Source organism: Tetrao urogallus, assembly GCF_951394365.1.
Source record: "Tetrao urogallus genome assembly, chromosome: Z".
NCBI lineage: Eukaryota > Metazoa > Chordata > Aves > Galliformes > Phasianidae > Tetrao > Tetrao urogallus.
The window spans coordinates 41,523,958-41,546,837 of record NC_136816.1 but is presented as its reverse complement, the minus strand read 5'-3'; the positions used below and the strand labels follow the sequence as shown (position 1 = coordinate 41,546,837).

Sequence of the window (22,880 nt, the reverse complement as noted above, 5' to 3'; positions counted from 1 at the left end):
TGACTTGATGCTTAGATCTGTCTTAGAATGTCTTTCCCATACTGAAGTACGAATTGTCTAAGGTCTGTTGCTGGAATTTCATATTCTCATTTAATTTGTGCAAGCAAAAGTGTTTGCTGTTGTCTGAAGAGGTTAGATGCGTTTGAAAGTCTGAAATTTTAAATCCTCTTTTACTAACCAGCTCTCATTCATGTCTTTAGCTCTGCGGAATACCACGGGTGGAAGTGATGGGGACATGGTGAGCCATGGTAGCGTGGATAGTTCTAATGATGCTAACAGTGGGGAACAAACTGTCTTCGTCAGTGACTTAGTCAGGCTTGATTCCATTGATAATCACTCTAGCACAGGTACTAGATTCTGCTGGGTTTCACTACTAACAGTCCCCTAAAAGGCAAAATATTCTGTTCTCCTGTTGATTTCCCCTTTACCACCACCATGTTCCCCTCGTGAGGCTGTAGAGAATGAAGCATGAAGTTAATCATTGTGAAGGATAGTCATTGAATATTACTCTTCTGTCACAGCTTGTGCCCCTTCTTTAGAGTGAAGTGTAGCAGAAGTACAGTTATTTTAAACTAAATACCATGCTGTGATCTCATGAACGTTGCTTTGCTAATCTGTATAAAAGGTAGGAAGCCTCTGGTGTTCAGTTTCTGCATATTTATTCATAGAAATGAATGGCCACTGAGTGAAGTCCTTGTTTATATTAAAGGAAAAGAGGGAGAAAGTTAATGCTTAGAAATGCTGCTTAATGATGAGATGGTCTAGTTATCATTCCTAGAATTAGTATGTTATGTTAGGTCATAGTAAATCATGCTTTTAAGGGCCATGACTGAGTTTCTCACCGGAGTTCACCTAATTTTTGGAATAAATATATAAATGATTTGAACTCTTGTCATACAGTCTTTAGAAGGCACGCTAATGTAAATGGAAAGACAGTTGATAAGTTGGAGAAAAACTTAGCCCTGAGTGCAGTGTGCACTGGTGTTTAAATTGAAGTGGAAAGAATACACAGAAAATAACAACTTGAGATAAAAATCTGTGATTTTTAGTATCTGCTGCTCGTTACATGCTACCTATGCACAGTCTCAACTAAACTTTCTTTCTGTTTTTACCTCAAAACTTACTGTACAAATAGTTCTTGCACACTCTCCATGTTTTTGATATCTCTTTGAAGAGAACTTGGTGTCTGATTCCTGAACTTCATCTGATATGGCTGCCTACGTTACTGAACTCTCCTTCTCTCTGCCCCTTGTTGCTCTGCTTTTTGCTCTTTGCTGTCTCTTGGGTGCTGCATTTGTCCTTGACTATCATGGTGTGGGGTGCAGACTTACATGGTGTGAAGCCTTGGATGCACATGTACATTAATTCTACCCTTGGCTGTTACTTCTGCAGGTAATTTGCCCATTTATTGGTAGGGTATTTTCACTTCAGTGAAATGCGGAGAGACTAACGTCACTGAGATGAGATTAGAGGGAAAATAGGGACCAAAGAATATCAGAAGTAGCTTTTGTGTATAGAAGGTTATTTTGCACAGTAGTCAAATGTTGTAATTGATGGTTACATGTTTCTGCGTTTGCTCTATGTTGGAAAAATTAAGAGTGCATCAGTCATTCAAATTTCATGGAACCTTCTAATACCTTTTGTACTGTTAGCTTAGATTTTGTACCCAGTATCTTACTTACAATTTGATCTTTCCAAATACTGTCCTGTATTCTGATAGGTACTCTGAGGCATATAAATAATCTTGCTTAGCATGCTGCAGTGGAATGTCTCACATAATATTTGGATATTTTCTGCATGTGCAGCAGCACTTTCAATGAAAGTGAACAAAGAATGAGTCTTTTTTTTATTGTTTCCTGTGGTAGCTTTTTTGGACTGTATTTTTATTATTTCATAAGAGAATGAGTTACAAGTGTCAAATATGGCAGGTACCACAGAAGAACTACTGTTTTAAAAGTTTAGGTTTTTAATTTTTTTCTGTTACTTTCTGTAATTTGTACTATACTGCAAAAACATAGCACAGTTTGCAGTAGAGTTGTTTTCAGAGCTGTTTTCATTGTAGAAGTTGATTCAATTACAACTGTAGTTGTAAATCTCTTTTGTAAATGTACATGATAATATAGACTGCCCAGCAATGAAAAATTTCTTAATAATGAGAAAGGAAAGGTGTTAAAATAAGTGCTCTTGGAGAAATAATGCTTATATAGCATAAAAGTAATTTTATGTAAATTAGAAAACGTCGATTGCACTACATAGTCTAATTATCTCTGTTGTCACCATTACCAAGTAGATCTGTGCACAGATTAGGCATTTTGGTGATTCTTACTCTGAACATTTCTGGCAGGATAGAACATGAAACAAATTAATTTCAGCTTTTTATTTTCCTACTGAAAAATTCAGCAAGGGAAAACTAATCTGCGGCTGATATTTTTATTCCTTTGAACAGGCTGTCAGTCAGACCAGGGCTATGGATCTAAGGATGAACTGTTAAGGGATAATGGAGATAATCTTCATGCAAGTGAAACACAAGTACAAGAAGACATTTCTTCTAAAGCTGAAGAGCTAATAGGAGGTTAAGTATGCGTGTTTATACTGATGATGTTTTTAATATACTTTCTTCATCCGTTAGTCTACTGCAAATACCTAACGTTTGAAACTCAATGTTACCAAGGTCAAAATATAACATCATAGAATCTGCTAGACATTTGCTGTGCACGAGACAACAGCAGTGGAGTACATGTGGTTGAAAATAGTCTTTTATGTGACTAATGTAGTATAGATGAAAAAAATGGAGAAGTGCTAAATCATATGGTATTTTGTATTCCATTTCTCTCCTTTGTGTATTTGAACTCTTGACCATTTTTTAAGTTGTACCAGTAGGCCTAATAAAAGGCACTACTTATTCTAAAAGCTCTTTCCCACTGAAGACAATATGAAAATCACCTTTCTCCAGATTTTGTCCTTAATTTTTCTGTGATTTGTTATTTTGTTACTGAATCTGTTTCGTATTTGTGTTAATAAATCCTGTATGTCAGTTATATCAGGCTTCTGATGTTATCATTAGACAAACAGTCTTCCATGAAAAACTGAGAACTGCTACTCTGCGTTGATTTGTTGGAAAAACACCAAGGAAAGAAAATGGCACAAACTATAGTCTCATGAGCCACACACTCTCTTTGTCATACTCTCTACTGTTGTATTCCAAGATACTGCCCCCCAAAAATGCTACCTACTGATAGGACTGACCTTTCAGATTGTAACTGCATAGCAGAACAGAGTATTTGTTTTCTGTAGCAGTGTATGTGGAGTTGTTCAGTTTAATTAACTAAAATTCACACTATCTTTCTTTTAGATGTTTGCATTGAGGAATCTGATGAGAAGAAACAGCTAAATGTAGAAGTTCATAGTCCAGCAGATCCGCCTGCTTGGGGTAACAGTATTGTGAAAGTTCCATCTGGCATTTTTGATTGCAGTGGAAGGAAAAACAGTGGTGGTGAGTCACTGAAACAGAACTTGCTGAAGTCTTGAGCTTGTTGTGCTATAGTGTTTTGCAACATCGTCAGTGCTACTAAAGAAATACTTCCAATAAAAGTGCAAATGTCTTAACAATATTTAGTTTCCACTATTATCCTTTTTAGGTGATTTTTAAAAGAATTTATGGATATTAAGGTTGAAAACCAATAGCGCTCAGTAGATTGAACTCAAGGTCTTTCTTGTCCCACAATGACAAGTTTTAGTAATGTAATAGGAAACCAGGAGAACTAGAGTCTTTACTTTTGACTTTTGGTCACCTGAATGTTGGTGACCTTGGACAAGTCACATACATTCAGTGTCTTATGCTGCCAGTGTATAATCTGGGATCAGTACATATCTTCTCAGTGACACACAAGATTTATTTACAAATCTGGTGCTTTTTAATGAGGAAGACTAATGGATATATGGCAGACAAATCTTGGGGCTCTTTTTCTCCCTCCTTTTCTTATGCCTATCTTTGACTAAGGCAATGTAGTCCATGCTCAGTGGTCCGGTACAGAACAGCAGGACTTTTTAAGAGGGTTGTCAGCATTTAGTTTGATATCAAGGAGTTGAGTCTTAGACAAGAAATTGGTCAGAAGTTTTATGAGAAGAAGCAGCTGCATCAGTAGAACACTCAAATATTCTCAAGCAAGTGGGTATGATACATCCAGTGCTCTACTGGAATACTAATACAGTAGGATTTCTTTCCTTATGGAGATCATTAGAAGTAAAAAATTTTTGCTTACCTAACCTTTCTAAAGACATATTGCTTTGAGGAAATGGGAAAGTTTTTAGGATTTGTTAATATCTTATACTTGCTGAATTTGTTGTTCTTCTATGTATTTCTATCATAAACAAAACCATGCTTCTTTGTTGTGCCTGAACATTATACTTTTCTTCAGAATGAAGTATGGAATTTGATGTATGAATCTGTGAAGATAGATCAGAGGAAAAAATTAATTAGAACACAGAACTATAATTGTACTTTCCTTCAATCACTGAAGTATTACTTACTGTCTGCTAGGGGGAAAGCACAAGAAAAGAGGCAGAAGCCAGAAAAAGCTTCACAGAGTCAAAAGATAAGATTTTTGATCTGCAGGGTAACTTTGCATCCAGCAAAATAGTATGTTAATATCAGTTTAACTTTCTAATGGGACCTTGAGATTTTGTTGCTTACTGTCTTCTCGGTAGAAATGCTAGATGACTTCAGACAGCAACAGTTTTGATGGTTATGGATACCACATTAAAGCCATTTCTCTTTTAGAAACTGTTTCAAGCCTACTGTCCGTAACCCAGGATTCAGTTGAAGATGCAGTCTTTGGTGATGCTCCTCCTAAGAAGACAAGTGAGAAAGGACAGAAGAGGCAGAAACTATTTTCAGAGAGAAGCTGCAGTTTCAGCAGTGAAAGCAAAGCAGGAATGCTGTTGAAAAAAGGGAGCTTGGACTTGCATTCTAAAGAAATAGCAATAATGATGGGAGAAGATGCCAAGATTTTAACGGCAGCTTTATCTGGGGCCAAAACTTCACCCTGTAATACAAGTAAATCCTACAGCTTTGATAGTGCCATTGACCAACAGGTTTCTGACAAAAATGGCACTTGGAGTTGTGTTACTGGTAGTGATTGGGAATTGGAGCACAGAACTTCACCAGTCTTGGAGGAACCTGGGGAAGGGCAGGAGCATCTTGAGAATGGAAGAAATGAAAATGTGACAATGGTAGAGGACATGAAAACTGAACAGGTAGCTGAGTCCAAAAACCAGAAAGTGGAATCCAAAGATGCAACTACTAAAAGGAATAGCTTTTATGGGGTGGTTAAGCCTATTGAAAGGGAAGATGTTGAAGTAGGCTTGGATCCTTTATCTTTGCTGGCTACTGACTGCATCCAACCAAGACTCCCAGAGGCTGAGGAAAAGCTAGTGTCACCAGTTGCAGCGCGGAATTTGGCGGATGAAATTGAGAACTATATGAATCTCAAGAGCCCAATGAGTAGTAAGTTTCCCAGCATGGAACTGCACAAACCAGACAGGGAAACAGAAGCTTCTGGTACATTTAGTCACAACCAAGAAAGGAGGTCAAGCCTGCCTTTGGATCACATTCCACCACTCCCTGAGTCTTATGAAAATCACAGAAGTCCTTCTGTCTCTAGATCCAAAACATTTACTGGACGACCAAAACAACAAATGCATCCACGAGTTCAAAAGGAGCGATCTTCATCTTTGACGGGACTGAGTCGTTCTTCTCCGCATGGCTCCTTAGGATCAGTTGTAACAACTTTGTCCAATCTGAAGTTAGACAACATATTGTCTGGCCCAAAAATGGATGTCCTAAAATCAGGCATGAAACAGGCTGCCAGTGTGGCCAGCAAGATGTGGGGAGTTGTAACTTCAGCATATAGCTACTCAGATGATGAGGCAAGTATTTTTCAAAAATAAAAAATTTTGGTAGAGAAAATTAAGAGTGCTAACTTCTGTGCCAGAAGGTTCCTTCACGACATTGTGTTTTTATTAAGTAATGAATTTTATTAGCTAATTTTAAAAATATATATTTATGTTGGAGTTTTCTGCTGGCACTGAGAAAGTTTTCAGGTGAAAGTGAATTAAATGGTCCTGATGTAGTGAACTCAAAGCTCAACATGTTACGTTCTCAATATTTCTTTCCTACACTTGTAGCTATATTTATTTTCAAAGAAACTGCCCCAAGAAATGCCAGTAAGAACAACATTATTTAATCTTAAACTATACAGTATTGCTTAAAAAAAAAAAAAAAAAAAGTGAAAAATTGAATTCCGCAAGCCTAAGAAGTCAGGTTGTTGACTATTAAAGCTGCATGCAATAAAAGATGGCTCAAGCTCTAGTAAATACACTATTCAGGAATTTGGTAATTAAATGTTGAAGTTCCTGTGTGAGCACACTTAATGAAGAGTCATCTTCAGTTTTAAACATTTTAGAATGTAAGAGATGGATATTATAATGTAATCCTTTTCTATATACATCTTACTACTGTACTTCCAAAAGTACTTGTCTGTCTTTGGAAACACTTCTTTTTGATCTGGTTAACACTTTTATCTGGTACTTTGCTCTGTAAGGATTTGTGTTTTCTCTCAAGGCTGATAAGACAGAGACAGTTTGTTTCCTTTTTCAAATTCTGCCACCAGCCTCATCTCCTTGTACGACTGGGTGACAAGACTGGTAGACAAGGGAAAGGCTGTTGATGTAGTCTACCTAGACTTCAGCAAAGCCTTTGACACAGTCTCTCACAGTATTCTTCTGGGGAAACTGGCTGGTGGCCTGGACAGGTATACTCTTCTTTGGGTAGGGAACTGGCTAGAGGGCTGTGCCCAACAGGTAGTGGTTAATGAAGCTAAGTCCAGCTGGCTATCCATTAAAAGTGGTGTCTCCCAGGGGTTGGTACTGGGGCCCATCTTGTTTACTATCTTTACTGATGACCTAGATGAGGGGATTGAATGCACCCTCAGTAAGTTTGCAGATGACGCCAAGTTGGGAGGTGGTGTTGATCTCCCTGAGGGGCCGGAAGGGAGGCCTTTCAGAGGAATCTGGATGAGCTGGATTGCTGGGCTGAGGTGAATGGGATGAGGTTCAACAAGGCCAAGTGGCGGTCCTGCACTTTGGCCACAACAACCCCATGCAGCGCTACAGGCTTGGGCTGAGTAGTGGGCTGACGATGACTGTGAAGAGGAAAGGAACCTGGGGGTGTTGGTTGAACATGAGCCGACAGTGTGCCCAGGTGGCCAAGAGGGCCAACAGCATCCTGGCCTGCATTAGAAATAGTGTGGCCAGCAGGAGTAGAGAGGTAATCATTCCTCTGTACACAGCACTGGTGAGGCCACACCTCGAGTACTGTGTTCAGTTTTGGGCCCCTCACTACAAGAAAGACACTGAGGCCTTGGAACATGTCCAGAGAAGGGCAACAAAACCGGTGAGGGGTCTGGAGGGGTCTGGAGCACAAATCTTATGAGGAGTGGCTGAGGGAGCTGGGATTGTTCCTCCTGAAGGGAGGAAGGCTGTGATGAGGAGGGGTTTGGCCTCTTCTCAACAAACAGGATCCAAGGAAATAGCCACAAGTTGTGCTGTCGTCCCTGGCAGTGTTCAAGAGGCATCTGGATGAGGAGCTATAAGATACAGTTTAGTGCTTGTGGTAGTAAGGGTGATGGGAGGACAGTTGGACTAGATGATCTTGAAGGTCGTTTCCAACCTTGTGATTCTATGATTCCATGATTCCCCATCTCTGTAAGAAATGGGAAGAAAGGAAATAGCTGCGTAGTTTTATTTCTACTTGAAACACATTTAACTGATGTTGCTAATACGGTCTTTTCTGCTAAATAAAAAAATACATTTCTCTTTTTTTGTCCAGTTATTGCCTATATCTTTCCAATAATAATAAATACTAATGGTTCTTTTCAGAGATCTTTTATTTCTTTGGGTTTTTTGTTTTGTTTCATTTAAGTAATGGCCTAGGTTTTCTTCACAGTCTTTTTTTGTTATGTTGACCTACTCCTTAGAATTTTGGTGAAGGGAACATAATAATTCCCTTAATTTATAGCATTTTCTGTTACTCCGTGTTTGTTTGTTTGTTTTTTGTTTTTTTCCCATTCTCTTCTTGTTTCTCCTGTAACAAAGTATTTTTTTCTGTTTTGTCAATATAGAGGAAGGTTGTCTACGTGTATCTTTCATGTAAAAATAATAGTAACTTAATTATCGATGAAGATAAAGATGGAATTAAATTAACCTAAAAAAGTGCTGATTTTTCTTTTTAATATTAAAGGAAGAAAACAGTCCAGGAGACTTCAACTTCCCTGCTGGTTTTGAAGATAGTATTTTAGGGGATAATCTGTCATCAAGAACTGGAGTCCCAGGACTAATTGCAAATGAGCTTGCACAAAGCACTACTAGTCTTGGCAGTAGCAGTAGCAGTGGAGAAGCAGGAAGACAACATTACAATGCAGGTGATTTTTTTTTTTTCTCCAAAATCTGTTTATTAATATAACAATTGAGTGAAACTGTTATGTCTGAAATCATTTAGAACAACAGAAGCAGTGTTACCATAAACTGAAATCATTTCAAGCTCTTAAAATAAGCACAGACTTCTTATTTATTTCATAAATTCCATTCATTTGCAGTAGTAAATAGCTAATCCTTCTCTTTGCTGAATATATAAAATGCTGATACAAAACACAGGACTTAACTGTAAAATAATTCCTCTATATTCAAGAACTGCAAATAGTTGCATAACCAATGGAGGCAAAACCACCAGCATTCATGTGGAATAGGAGTTACTGGATGCAGACTTGATTTGAAGGAAAATAATTGACAAATATATACCTGTAAGCCAAACTGCTTTTTTTTTTTTCCTCAGACCCCAAACTGGTTGAATTAGATCTAATCATTTTCAATTCAGATTTGACTCTTAATCTGTGGGAAAAAAAATGTGTTGCAGAAACATCTTCATGTTTGTTTTAGCTATCTCTGTTGTAATTTAATGATATAAGTATGATAAATTCCACGTACATCAAGAGAGGAAGCAGGCTTGTCATAAGATGGTCCTTTCTAGCAAAATCTGTTAGAAATGTTAAGTCTGAAGATTAATTTTCTAATCCCAGTGAGTTGAGAAGGTAGTAAGAACTAACAAACTGTTTCAGCTGTCCAGGGTATGTAAATTTGTTCACAAATTTTATACAAAGAAGCAAAGGAACCTTCTTCAAGGTGGCTCTAGTAGGGATTTTAGTCAGAGGAGATTTTGTTACTCAAAGTAATGCTGATAGTGAATGCTTAGTTAAACAGATTCCAACCATTTACTTTTGGTATTCCAGCTGTTTTTTCTCTTCTCATTAAAGCTCATAACTCTGAACCCTAGCCTTAATGAAGAAAAACTATTTGTTTTATGGCAACGTTAGCCAGGGAATACTTAACCACAGTACTGGCAATGTGATGCCGTGCGTCTCCCCTGGTGCTATGCTTCTGTTTGTTATTTACATACAGATGCATTGTTCAAGAAATGCTGAACACCTTTTCTAGATTATGTATATTGAGCAGTCTTGCCTGCCCCTTGCCATTCTTTGTTCTCTGTATTTTCAGATTTTATTCACTGTTGCTTTTTCATTTTACCTGACTGTTCCATATTATTAGACAAAAACAAGTTTGAAATGTTAATCAGAATATCATTGTACGTTGCAATTCTAGTAAAGTTACAGAGCTGTGCACTTCTTTTGAGATCTGGTACTTGTTTCTGTCTTGGCTAAATAGAAGTTCTGTTTTGGAATTGTTCCTTTCTTTTCTTGAATGAAGACCTGAACTACTCTTTCCTGTGCAGGTGAAGTTTCATTCCCAAGAAGTATGAAAGTTCCAGATTCTGAGAAGTCAGAGCTCAGCTCTTCTCATAACACAAGTTTATCCAGCATTTTCCAGAACTACGCAATGGAGGTAAGATTAATACATTCATAAATTAAAGATACAATTACTTGGTATGATTATGTGAATTAACTATCTGTTCAGTTGGATTGTAGTTGAATTTTTCCTTATAAATATTTCTGCATGTTTATGCTGCAGAGGGGCTTGATGTGACATCAACACTTTGAAAAAGTGTTTCAAGTGCTTTTATGAATGTTTCATTTAGAGAGAAGATAGTTTAGGAAAAAAGGTTAAAACTTGATGAACAGCAGAAGTTTGTATGAAAATAGGTCTCCTTTTCCTTTCAGACTTTCTTTTCCTTTAAGAAAATTATTTATTTCTACTAGATAATTGTCGTGGGTTGTCTCTACATGTCTCTAAACCCCTTTATCCACTCATTCCACCTCATTAGAATGAAGGAGAGAATCTGAAGGGAAGAAACAGAAAAAAAAAAATTGAGGGTCAAGATGAGGACAGTTTACAGAATCACAGAATGGCCAGGGTTGGAAGGGACCTCAAGGATCTTGAATCTCCAACCCCCCCACCACATGCAGGGCCACCAATCTCCACATTTAATACTAGACCAGGCTGCCCTGGGCCCCATCCAACCTGGCCTTGAACACCTCCATCCACAACCTCTCTGGGCAGCCTGTTCCATCACCTCACCACTCTCTGTAAAGAATTTCTCCCTGACATCCAACCTAAATCTTCCCTCCCTCAACTTAAAACCATTTCCCCTGTTGTCCACCCTTCTAAAGAGTTGACTCCCTCCTGTTTATAGGCGCTGTTTGGGTACTAGAAGTCACCCCGCAGCCTTCTTTTCTACAAGCTGAACAAGCCCAGCTCCCTCAGCCTGTCTTTGTAGAGAAGGTGCTCCAGCCCTTTGATCATCCTTGTGGCTCTCCTATGGAGTATCTCCAACAGTTAACAGTTTAATAAAAGTGATATTATTTCTTAACTGGAGAGAAAAAAAAGAGAAGAGGAAACAAACAAGTGATGCTGACTCTCAGTCACTCACCACCAGGAGACTATTGCTCCCTGTGCAGCAGCTACCTTAGAAAAGCTATTCATCACACCCAGTTTTTTTGCTGAGGATGGTATCATGTAAGATGGAGTATCTCCTGCTGTGTCCTCCTCCAGTCTCTTGCTCACCTCAGCCTACTTGCTGGGGTAGCAGAGAGAGGGACAAGAAAAAAAAAGGCATTGGTGGTGTGTGAGCTCTGGACAGCAACAGTTAAAATGTTGATGTGTAATCAACGTTATGTTGTTCATAAATTAAAAATTCAGGACAATAAGGGCTGCTATGGAGAGAAAAAAAAATTCTGTACCAGACTAGCACTGTACAACGACATGGTTTGCCTCTCTATTTCAATTTTTGCTTGTAGATATATTCAGAGTTCAAAAAATAGACAACAGTCATTTCATGTTGTTTTCTTTAGGTCCCATGTGATTGTCTTTTATGTTTGATGGGCATGCCTAGTCAACTTATGTAAGGTGCTACCTTACAATTCTATATATAAACTATATTCCTTATATAGAAGAAAAATGTTGCTGTTGATCTAAGTATTACATTATGTGTTTGGTGGTGTTTTTTGTTACTTCCTGTGCAAATGAAACAAAGAAGTAAGGGGAAGCCTGTAAAAGAGCTATTATAAATCATTTTTCAGCTACTACAGTAGTATTTCTGAGCATATTTTCTCCAGTTCTCGATCTAGTTTAGTAATGAGACTTTTACAAGGTAAGAACTAACCATCTGTTTTTTTCATCACAAAGGTTTCTTTTTAATTTCTACTTCTGTGGAAACATTGATTTGCAGTTTGTATATGCTGATGCCTTCACAGTAGTGAGCAATTGCAAATGGTGAATTTGTGTTATGCTTCTTCTAGCTCTCAAAATACTTAACCAAAATGATTACTGTTTGCCTTTCATAGTAGAAGTTATGAGGAGAAGATAACTTGAGTATAGTCAGTAGCAGCAATAAATTCAAGTCTCTAAACTGGTGTTCTATACTTCAGTGATTAACAGGAAATCAAAATGAGCCTTGCTTTACTTAGCAACTTTAAGAGAAAAAAAAAAAAAGGGGGAGTGGGAGTGGAGAGAGAGGGGGAGAGAGATGGATAGAGAAAGAGGGTTCTCAGACTTGGGAGTGGGGTTCTCAGACTCTTGGAGCACAGAATCCAGAATGATCCAGAAGTCGTGCCTAAGCTTTTCTCAGGCATCCTTTTATGCCTGCTGGATTTGCAGGGTCTGCATGTTTGGCATGCCTGCAGTCACATCTACAATATCTGTTGGTCACTTCTAAAGGTCATTCTGTCTCCCTTGAACAATGGAGTTTTGGCCAGACCAAGGCCATCCTGTTTCGTCAGAACTTTCTCCTCCAACCCCATCTTTAGTCATTAATGTGTTGTCATAGTCTTGCCTATATGTGTTTGAGGTAGTTCTAAGCACACCACAGATGAAGAGAAAAGAGAGATAGTATTCTGGAGTTTAATATAGTATTGTCATAAGGCATGTAATTATTACAGACAGAAAAATAGCTAGAATCCACATTTATGAACTGTCTCCCCCATCCCATGAATTGTAAAAAAAAGCTTGTCAGGGAACCAGTTTAGGATCCAAGAATTCAGTCCCACAGTTGCAGTGATTTCTCAGTTAGCATTGTCCTCCTCACCAAGATTTGAATGTCTCACAGGTCGTCTTTGATAGTGTTGATTTGTACATAATGCATGGAAAATAAGAAAGAGAACAAGCAGACTTTACGTATGAAAATGGAATACAAAGTAGAAGCAACACAATAATAATTACAATTCCAAGAAGCAATACTAACCATCCTTTGGATGAAAGTATAAAAACGCAAAAGAATTTCTCTTACTACCCTCCATCATCATTCTATTGGAGGTGTTGAATAATGTCTTTTAATGACATTGAGATTGGTTTTAATGAGATTGTTTTAGATGGCAACTGATTCATTGCATATATTTAAACAACCCATCCATACAAAATCATTATACCTGTGATTATGCTACAGTAGCAAGCAGTATATTACCAGTTTATTTACAATCTGAGTTTACAAGAGATCATTAAAAGTAAAAACAGAAATGCAATTCTTATAAAAACTGATAGGCCCTGAAGATGCTCTGATTCAGCATATAATAGCCCTTGTCTTCAGATGCATTCCACTGTGTACAGGAATTTGGGATTACTGTAATGCAAATAGATACTGAAGCTCAGTTGCAGCCAGATTGGCAGTGATGATTTAATGCATTCAAACTAGACATCAGCTGTGTTGTTCATTAAATCCTTGGGAATGCTCTTCTCAATTCCTTCAGTCCATGATATAATTTTTCTTGTCCCCAGGGATTCAGAGAGAGAGTGATTTTCCTGCAGTTCTATTCTCCTAACAGCTGGCTTAGATTTAACATAATTCCCCATGATTCCTATCCTTCTGTATAGTTTATCAACTCCTGGGCTGTTTTTCCCTAGTTCATGGTCTCTCTTTATCCAGGTTGCAAGGCCAGCACATTCCACAAACAGTCCTTATAATTGAACTGCGTATAGAATCATAGAATCACCAACGTTGGAAGAGACCTCCAAGATCATCCATTCCAACCATCCACCAATCACCAAATACCACTAAATCATGTCCCCCAGTTACAACATCCAAATGTTTCTTGAACACCTCCAGGGACAGTGACTCCCTGGGCAGTCTGTTCCAGCTCCCAACCACTGTGTTGGAGAAGTATTTTTTTAATGTCCAACTTCAAACTCCCCAGCACAGCTTGAGGCCATTCCCTGTAATAATGGCAATTACATGGGAGAAGATGCCAACTCCCGCCTCTCCACAACCTCCTCTAAGTTGTAGAGAGCAATAAGGTCTCCCCTGAGCATCTTCTTCTGCAGACTGAACAATACCAGCTCCTCCAGCCCCTTCTCATAAGATTTGTGCTCCAGACTCCTCACCAGCTTTGTTGCCCTTCTCTGGACACATTCCAAGGCCTCAGTGTCTGCCTTGTAGTGAGGGGCCCAAAATTGAACACAGTAATCCAGCTGCAGCCTCACTAGGGCTGAATGCAGTGGAGTGATCACTTTGCTGCTCCTTCTGGCAATACTGTTTCTGATACAATCCATAATGTCATTGGCCTTCTTGGCCACCAGGGCACAGTTCTGACTCATGTTCAGCCAAGTGTCAACCAATATGCCCAGGTTCATTTTCTCTATGCAGTCTTCCATCCACTCTGGACCAAGTCTATAGTATTGCCTGGTGTTGTTGTGGCCATTATCCTTTTCCTCTGGAGCCTCAGAAAAACCTCCCTGTTCATCCATGCATGTCTTCTTCCCTGCTAGCTCATCTTGCAGCACAGGGGCACAGTCTGCTCATGTGTCTTTAAGACTTCTTTCTTAAGGAGCATCTAGCCTTCTTGGACCCCATTACCCTTCAGGACTGAATCCCAAGGGACTCTCTCTATCAGCATGTTCAGTTCCAAGTCCACCCTGTGGAAGTCCAAGGTAGCAATTTTGCAGCCCCCCCTCCTGACTTTACCAAGAATCGAGAACTTTACTATTTCATGGTCTCTCTGTCCGAGACCGCTGCTGACCTTCATGTCCCCCACCAGTCCTTTTCTGTTTGTGACCAGCAGGTCTTGCAGGGCACCTCCCCTGCTAGACTCTCTTACCAACAGCATCAAGAAGTTATTTTTAATATGCAGTTGAAACCTCCTAGACTGTTTCTTCTGTGTTGCATTTGTGTTTCCAACATACATCTGGGAAGGTGAAGTCACTCATGAGAACAAGAGCTGGTGATTGTGCAACTTCTGCCAGCTGTCCATAGAATGCCTCATCTGTCACTTCATCATGGTTAAGCAGTCTGTAACAGACATCCACCAGGATGTTTACCTTGTGGGCCCTTCCCCTGATCCTTATCCATACAGACTTAACCTTATCATTCCCAGTCCCAAACTCAGCAGCATCAAAGCACTCTCTAACAGAGAGCCACACCACCACCTTCCCTTCTGAAGAGCTTACAGCCATCCACTGCAGCACTCCAGTCATGGGGGCGATCTCACCACATTTCCGTAATGGCAGCTAAGTCATAGTTTGCCTGCCACACAGTGGCCTCCAGCTTCTCCTATTTGTTGCCCACACTGTATGTATTGTTGTAGATGCACTTCAGCTGAGCTCCTTACCTCACCCTCAACCCTTTCATTATTCCTCTAGGCTCATCTCGACCAGACCTGGTTTTATCCCCTTCTCCCTTCATGTCTAGTTGAAAGCCCTCAGCTTTGAAGTATCTGGCAGACCCAGAGCTGGGGGCTATTTTTATAGGGATTAAGTACAAATAACACAGGAGAAGGCTGTTGCTAGACTAAACACCTATCGTGCATTGATTGGAAACAGCTCTTTGCAAACTTTGTATCAAACGATTTACAGCTGGGGTCTCAATACACCTTTTTCAAGGGTGTCAGCAGAATAAGCAGCCCATTTATTTAAGGAACAAGATTCTGATGAATCATTGGTAGTTGAGAAAAATTCAGGCCCCCAGTATCCCTGTGCATCATCTTTTGAAAGCAAGACTTGATCTCTGCCAGTCAGTAATACTCTCCACGCATACACTGTCTCAGTTTCTTCAGTTAACTTTTTATATCTCTTCAGGGTATTTGGGGCTTTTCAGCCTGGAAAAGTCTGCAAGGTGACCTGATAGCAGCCTTTCAGGAAAGAAGGGGGCTCTTTAGCAGGGTCTGTGGTGATAGAACAAGGGGAAATGGCTTCAGACTCAAAGGGGGTGGACAGGTAAGATGTTAGGAGAAAATCACAGTGAGCGTGGTGAGGCACTGGTATAAATTGCTGAGAGATGTGATTGATGCTCTGTCCCTGAAAACTTTCAAGGTGAGGCTGGATTAGCCCCTGAACAACCTGATCTAGCTGTGATGTCCCTGTTCTTTGCCGGCAAGTTGGACTAGATGGCCTTCAGTTGGACTAGATCCTTCAAACTGTGAGGAGTCTGTGATTTTATGATTTTTGACATTTGGCTGACATATGCAGCACCGTTTGGGTAACCACCTGAGGGCCCCCTCCACCTTTGCTATTGGTGGTCTCTATTAGCTTTTTTTAAAGCTATTGGCTTTGCTCCACCTTTTTTATTGGTGGTCTCTGTTATAATAAATGGCCTCATCTGCTGCCTCCTCTTCTTCAGGTAAATGTCTTTAACTCGTTTCTAACTTCTCACTTGAGTACTGGAGGGTCTTGAATCTGACCTCTGTTTTTGCACTGATTTAGGCAGGCTGGAAAATCTGGGTTGCTTTCTGAGATTACATCAAGGCCTATTTCTTGTTTGTTTTCTTCTAATTGGGATCACAGAATTTTTTTTCCCAATCTGGTGTATCATGCCCATTGGTCTTACATTCTGTATCCATTTGATCCTGTAACCAACACCTGTAGGAACATCTATTTTTCTTCTTCACCATCAGTGCCATTCCTAATACAGCATACACTGTGGCTCCTAATACCACACACGCACACGCACAGTTTGCTACGGAAGGGATGCCATCCAAAGGGACCTGCACAAGCTTGAGCAGAGGGCCCATGTGAACTTAATGATGTTTAATAAGACCAAGTGCAGTGTGCTGCAGTTGGGTTGGAGCAATCCTAGATGTGCTCAGACTGGGAGAACTAATTGAGAGTAACCCTGCAGAGAAGGACTTGATGGTCTTGGTGCATGAAAAGCTGGACATGAGCCAGCAGTGTGCTCTTGCAACCTGGAAGGCCAACTGCAACCTGTGGTACATCAAGATAGGCGTGGCCTGTGGGGAAAGGGTTGTGATTGCTCCTCTCTGCTATGCCTTTATGAGGCTCCATCTGGAATACTGTGCTAGACATGGGACCCACAGTTCAAGAAAGCAGAGCTGTTGGAGTGGGTCCAAAAGACAGCCTCAGAAATGGTAAGAAAGCTGGAGCACCTCTGCTGTGAAGAAAGGTTGAGAGAACTGGGATTGTTTAGCTTGGAGAAGAGTAAGCTCTAGGGAGACTTCGTTGCTGACTTTATGTACTTCAAGGAAGGAGTTTATAAACAGGAGGGAGAGTAACTTTTTACACTGGCGGTAGTAGGACAGGAGGGAATGGTTTTAAATTATAAAAGTGATTTAGATTAGTAATTAGGAGGACATTCTTTACTCAGAGGTGAGGCACTGAAACAGGTTGTTCAGAGAAGCTGTGGATGCCCCATCCCTGGAGATGCCGAAAACCAGGATGGGATGAGACTGTGGATAATGTAATTTAATAGGGGGCAAGCCTGATTATGATAAAGGAGTTGGAACTGGGTGATCTTTAAGGTCTCTTCCAGTTCAAGACATTCTGGGGTTCTATGAAACTCACGTAAGTGCTGAGCCAACAAAGGCAATTTTAAAGGAATCCTAAAAGAAGAATCATAATATTAATTCCTTCCTGTTTTAGGTTTTGATGTCAAGCTGCTCTCAGTGTAGAGCTTGTGATGCTTTGGTTTATGATGAAGAAATTATGGCTGGATGGACAGCAGATGATTCAAACTTGAACACTACCTGTCCTTTCTGTAAAAGTATTTTTCTACCTTTACTTAATATTGAGTTTAAAGACCTACGTGGTTCTGCAAGGTTAGTGAGCTTCACAGATGTTGGTTTTCTGCCTTTTCACCTATATGTAGTAATGTTTTTTCATGAAAGTATTTTTGTTATACCTTCCAGCATTTTTGTCTAAATGTTTTTAAGAATGTAACTGTCCAACAATTTCAATTGTACTGAAGGAAATTATAAATTGTGTGAACTGTTGGCTCTTGTAGTAAAATAGTCAAAAGAAAAGTGGTTGCATTTTTTACCTGTCATGATATTTTCTTCCTAAGCTTTATTGCACAGTGGGTAGAGAGTCTGTTTTCATTTTGTTTCTTTAATGCTGAAACACAAATTGCTAGTATGTGTTCTCAGAATACACTTATAAAACAAGATCATGTTGCTGTTTTCTTGTGTCCGTGGTCAGGCACAATCTCCTACTTTCTAAAGTTATGTTACAGTAACAGCTGTCTTTATTGATACGTCTGGTGCTGATACACTGTTACTGATATAGAACTATTACAAACTAAGTTTCTTTGTAACTATATATCCTTAGAGTATAGGGTAGGATTTCTTATTTTGTGGATACAATTTTCCTATATCTTCATTCACTCTCCCTTTCTAAGTTGCTAAGGAGAGAATAAGATGAAGATTATGACAGCATTGTCAAGCTTTTAAATGTTGTTCTTCTTGATTTTTGCTACCTTTTGAAAGTAAATGTTGAAAATACTAATTTAAATGAATGTATGTTTTAATCTTAGCCTGTTTCCCCTCATCTCCCATTCATGTTTTAACTTAGCTTTTTCCTGAAGCAAAGTACCTCAGGAGATAGTTTACAAAGTAGCAATACTCCATTAACCACGGATGTACTGGAGCAGAAGCTGCTGTCCAGTTCAGCTGTTACTGACTTGATCAGTTTTTCAGACCACCCACATTCCAGCCACACAATAGCTGAAGAATCAAGCTCCACAACTGAGCAGAGGTAGGTAAAAAAGAGTAAATAAATCTCTCAGAAATGTATAAACACTTTCCGGTGTTCTTAGTCTATTTCTAGAGTGAAAATCAGCTTAAGCACCATGCATCATGGAAAAATCCAACTATAACTTGATTGTCTGCTTCTTCTTATTCTTTTTCTGTGTTTTAAGTGTACTGTTATCGATATATGTGAGTCTATTTGTAAATGAGTGCCTTCTAGGCACACAACTGTCTGCAGAAATAGAACTTGAATCTTTGTCTGCTATAAATAGGTAAAGCTTCTACTCAGTACTTTTACAAGGCCTTCAGCTTTTAAAGACAAATTCTGGCATTAGTCTTCCTTTCTCTGTTTAGAATCATAGCAGTCCACTACATAGCACAGAAAAAAAAAAAAAAAAGGTATATTTGCTGCAGAATTCTTCAAAAGAAAGCCATTGGAATGATCCACGCTTACACTGAGGAAGTATTGTGACAATGCTGATGTAAAATTAAAACTCAAATTCAAACTGTAAATCTTTTTGGACAATTTGAGGAAAGAAGCATTGAGGAAAAGGTGCTGTACTGGAAGGCGAAAGAACTGAGATATTGTTGCTGTGAAAGCTTTGCTGGGATTTGTTTATATTTTGGTGGAATAGCTTTTTCATCGTTCAGTTTGGAAGCCTTGAATATCTCTTATTAAGGCTTCTCTCAGACTGTTAAAACTTTCATCAGTGTAATAGCAGTTGGTCTTAATTCCCTTAAAATGAAAGGTAGAATGTTAAACTCTTATCTTTGGTCTTATATTGTTAACAAAATCAGACAAATTAAAAATCCACACCTCTAAATAAATTGTTTCTGTCTCTTTGCAGATCATTTGGAAGCAGGCAGCTTCTGTTTTTCTTGTTATTTTATAGTTCTGTGTTGTAGTTGAATTACTTTTATGCACTGCTTCAGTTATAAAGCACGTAGAAGGTGTGTTCTGCAAGTAGTAGGATTTCATTCATGAAATTCGATGACCGATAGTAGGAGTTTGCTTAATTATCTTGGTAAAGTTCAGCGCTAGCAATTTTTGTTTTCGAAAACCTTTTACTTCCTTTTTGGCAGACATACTACCTTGTTTCCTGTAGTATTTTTACCAAAGCAGGATCATCTTTGTGTATTGACAAAACTTTACATTGCTATTACAACATGCTGGGTTTTTTGAGCATGATGAGGCTACTCCAGAGGCCTGTATAGAACTGCTGTGTTTTCAGATTGATCCTTTAGGCATACCTATCTTTTTTTTTTTTTTTTTTTTGTGTGTGTGTGTGTGTGTGTGTGTGTGTGTGTGTATGACTCATTAATTTAAGAGACAGATTCTGTTTTTCCCTAAACTGTGGAGCTAATTGAGCAAATTCCTTGTTGATAGAGGAACTTGGTTCCATGCAGATACTTGATGGCCATTCTCTGCTCCTTTCCTGTTGCTAATGGAATATTGAATCATTCACACTAGCATATTCTCTTCTAAAATTGAAACAGTGAAGCTGCAGAAGAACAGAGCAACGATCTCAGAACCATGAAGATGTCTGCCAATAATCCACCAAAAAGGGGAGTGTCTTTAACTCGAAGCCACAGTGTTGGAGGTCCACTGCAAAACATTGATCTTTCCCAGAGACCGTCTCATGGCATTTCAACAGTTAGTCTTCCAAATAGTTTGCAAGAAGTTGTGGTAAGTTTCAAAGTCACATGCTGAGTTGACAATAAAGTGTTGAATACAATGAATTTAAAATGAATAATGTTCTGCTGCTTGCTTTGTTGCCTGTTTTGGGAACAAAAATGGCCAAATTTTTTTTCATGTTCTTATAACAAATCTTGGTGTCTTCCTAGTTCAGTTTGAAGAACTGTAACTTTAATGTAATATGTTCTCTTTGTCAGAACTGAGCTGCTCTTTGTCTTTCTAAAGCTGGAAAGTTGTTTTAGAAATAACTAGTACAGAAGACTAAACGCATAGTGTGGACAACACAGCAGGCCATGAATGAAAGACCGTTCCTCTTTCCTGCTTTTACTTAGACTTCTCCTTTATATTCTAGTAGACTTACTTGATGGGTTGGCTGGAAAAAAGTAGAAGGCATGTTCAGAGTATTACATTATTTTATAACTTGAGTTAAGCTCCTCTCTTAAGTTAAGTAAGCTCCTCTCTCTTAGTGCTTTTTGTAGGCAAGAGGCTGTCTTGACAAGTACTGATGATTAAGTATCATACATGATGTAATTAAATATTTTTCTGCTATATCCATTTGCCACTGGCTTAGTACAAGCTTAGGCAGCTTGAAACTGTGTAGTCAGAGACAAGTTATAACAAATCAGCTTTTTATCTTTTTCATATAAGAGAAAGCAAATGAGCTTAGGTGACTGTGCTGTAAAGGTAAGACACACCTCAACAGTCAAAACCGCTGATACTGCTAGTGTATGTTCAGTACTTCCAGAGGCTTCTTCCAAATGTCAAAAGGAATGTTACAATGGGGGATTTTCAGGGAAAGTAATTCTGAAGTAAAATTCTAGTAAGAACTTTTGGTTTTGTTTTGTTTTTAGGATCCTTTAATTGAAAGACCTAATCCTCTCCCTGTATCCGTACCCTACTTGAGCCCTTTGGTACTGCGGAAGGAGCTTGAATCCCTATTGGAAAACGAGGGAGAGCAAGTAATTCATACGTCCAAATTCATCAATCAACACCCCATAATCTTCTGGAACTTGGTTTGGTATTTCCGAAGGTTGGATCTACCTAGCAATTTACCTGGACTTATTCTAACATCTGAACATTGTAATGATGGAGTGCAGGTTAGTAACTTTCTCTATTTAGAACTGAAGCTGTTACAGTACCTTAAATGTGAGAATTTGGTTCAAAAAAATAGGTAGGTTCTTTATGAACAGTTTGAATTTAATAAATTAAGTGTTGCTGTTGCACAAAGAATAAGATTAAAAAGATAATAAGAATAAGATTAATAAGATTAAGTCAATGTGTGTTCTTCTATTAGTAATCACTAATCTGTTACTGGTTTCAGAGGCTCTTAATTTGATCAATTATGGAGTTATTCAGTCCCACATATTTTATTATGGAAATAAATGGTTGAGATATGTATGCAAGTAGAATTTCTAGTTGTTGGTATGATCAGCACGTAAATATGCTTACCAAGTCTTACTTGAATCAAAAGACACTAAGTTGTGTTTTAATAAATAGTTACAAATAGAGTAACGTATTAGACACACAAAAATTAGTTTAGGATGAATACTCAAATATATTCTGCAAATTTTCATAGAAAAATAAACAATCTTTGTACGTTCAGCTAAACTATAAAATGTTATAAAATGTTTATAAAATGCGGTTTGCTCTTAGAAGATATCAGTTTACTTGTTTGTTAGATTCAAGAGAAATTAAATATTTTTGTTTGATTGTTTGCAAAATGAGTACAAGAGCAGATTTATACAATAAGTGTGTGCTTTTGTTCTTTTTTTTTTTTCCTTTTCCTCGTGTTTATAGCTTCCTTTGACATCTCTTGCTCAAGATAGCAAGCTAGTATATATCCAACTTCTGTGGGACAATATCAACCTCCACCAAGAGCCAGGGGAGCCTCTGTATATATCCTGGAGAAATCTCAGTAAGTAAAATGAATGTGACAAGAAAGCAGAGGGAGTAGAGGCTGCAGGAAAAAATAGTTGTTTTGTAGTGTGTAAAGTTTATAACACTCATAGAGCTGGGTATCATTTTTAGTATAGGAAGTATTTACAATCCCTTAGATACTCAATGTAGTCTCAAAAGTCAAATTATTTGTGACAGTAGTTTTTCATCTCTGTGAAGAAGAATGTAACCAGTTCTTCATATGCTACACGCTTATGGACAGGAAGGGAGGATTTGTTCTAGATTCAGTATTAAATAAGCTTCACTTGATTTGAATGTTTGTTATTATCTGGTTATAGCTGTACAGTAATTTAGTAGAAAACAGTACTTCGAAACAGTAGCTGTAGTATTTATAAATGAATGAAAGGTTTCAAATCCCATTAATAAATGCATTTGGCAGCCTACTTGACTGCCAAATCTAAGATCCAAGAAAACCTTTGTCTACTATAGCTTAGTTTGGACAGATGAAAAATCATCACATGTGGCATGCTGGCTCTGAGTATTTCTTTACTTATGATTAGTAAAAATTTTTTGGAAAAAAAAAAAAAAAAAAAAAAAAAAAAAGGTTTTCCAAAAGGTTTTGTTGACCCAACATTTCATTCTGCTTTTTAATTTTTAAAATCTGTGCATTTTCAATATGTTTTCACAGTAATATTCATAGCAGCATGCCAGTTCTGGTTTTGAGGTAATGAAAAAAGCGTTTGTCCAAAGTAACCTAAATATAACCAGATTGATCAGGAAATTAGTTGAGAGCACAGAATGATATGTATTTTCTTTAA

The 22,880-nt window shown here is 38.4% G+C and overlaps 1 protein-coding gene across 2 annotated transcripts in view; it reads left to right on the top strand.

The window, feature by feature from the left end:
* DENND4C (DENN domain containing 4C) overlaps positions 1-22,880 on the top strand; it is a gene marked incomplete at both ends in the record, with an annotated part of 76,024 nt that overhangs the window by 49,146 nt on the left and 3,998 nt on the right. Inside the window, 11 exons of one of the 2 annotated variants that reach the window (XM_079548908.1) lie at positions 201-347; positions 2,447-2,572; positions 3,353-3,493; positions 4,781-5,932; positions 8,304-8,480; positions 9,845-9,954; positions 17,368-17,543; positions 18,295-18,477; positions 19,968-20,157; positions 21,018-21,263; positions 21,964-22,081. In XM_079548908.1, coding sequence (XP_079405034.1) covers positions 201-347; positions 2,447-2,572; positions 3,353-3,493; positions 4,781-5,932; positions 8,304-8,480; positions 9,845-9,954; positions 17,368-17,543; positions 18,295-18,477; positions 19,968-20,157; positions 21,018-21,263; positions 21,964-22,081 — 2,766 coding nt within the window. The remainder of the gene's footprint in view (positions 1-200; positions 348-2,446; positions 2,573-3,352; positions 3,494-4,780; positions 5,933-8,303; positions 8,481-9,844; positions 9,955-17,367; positions 17,544-18,294; positions 18,478-19,967; positions 20,158-21,017; positions 21,264-21,963; positions 22,082-22,880) is intronic. The other variant, XM_079548909.1, reaches the window with a different exon arrangement.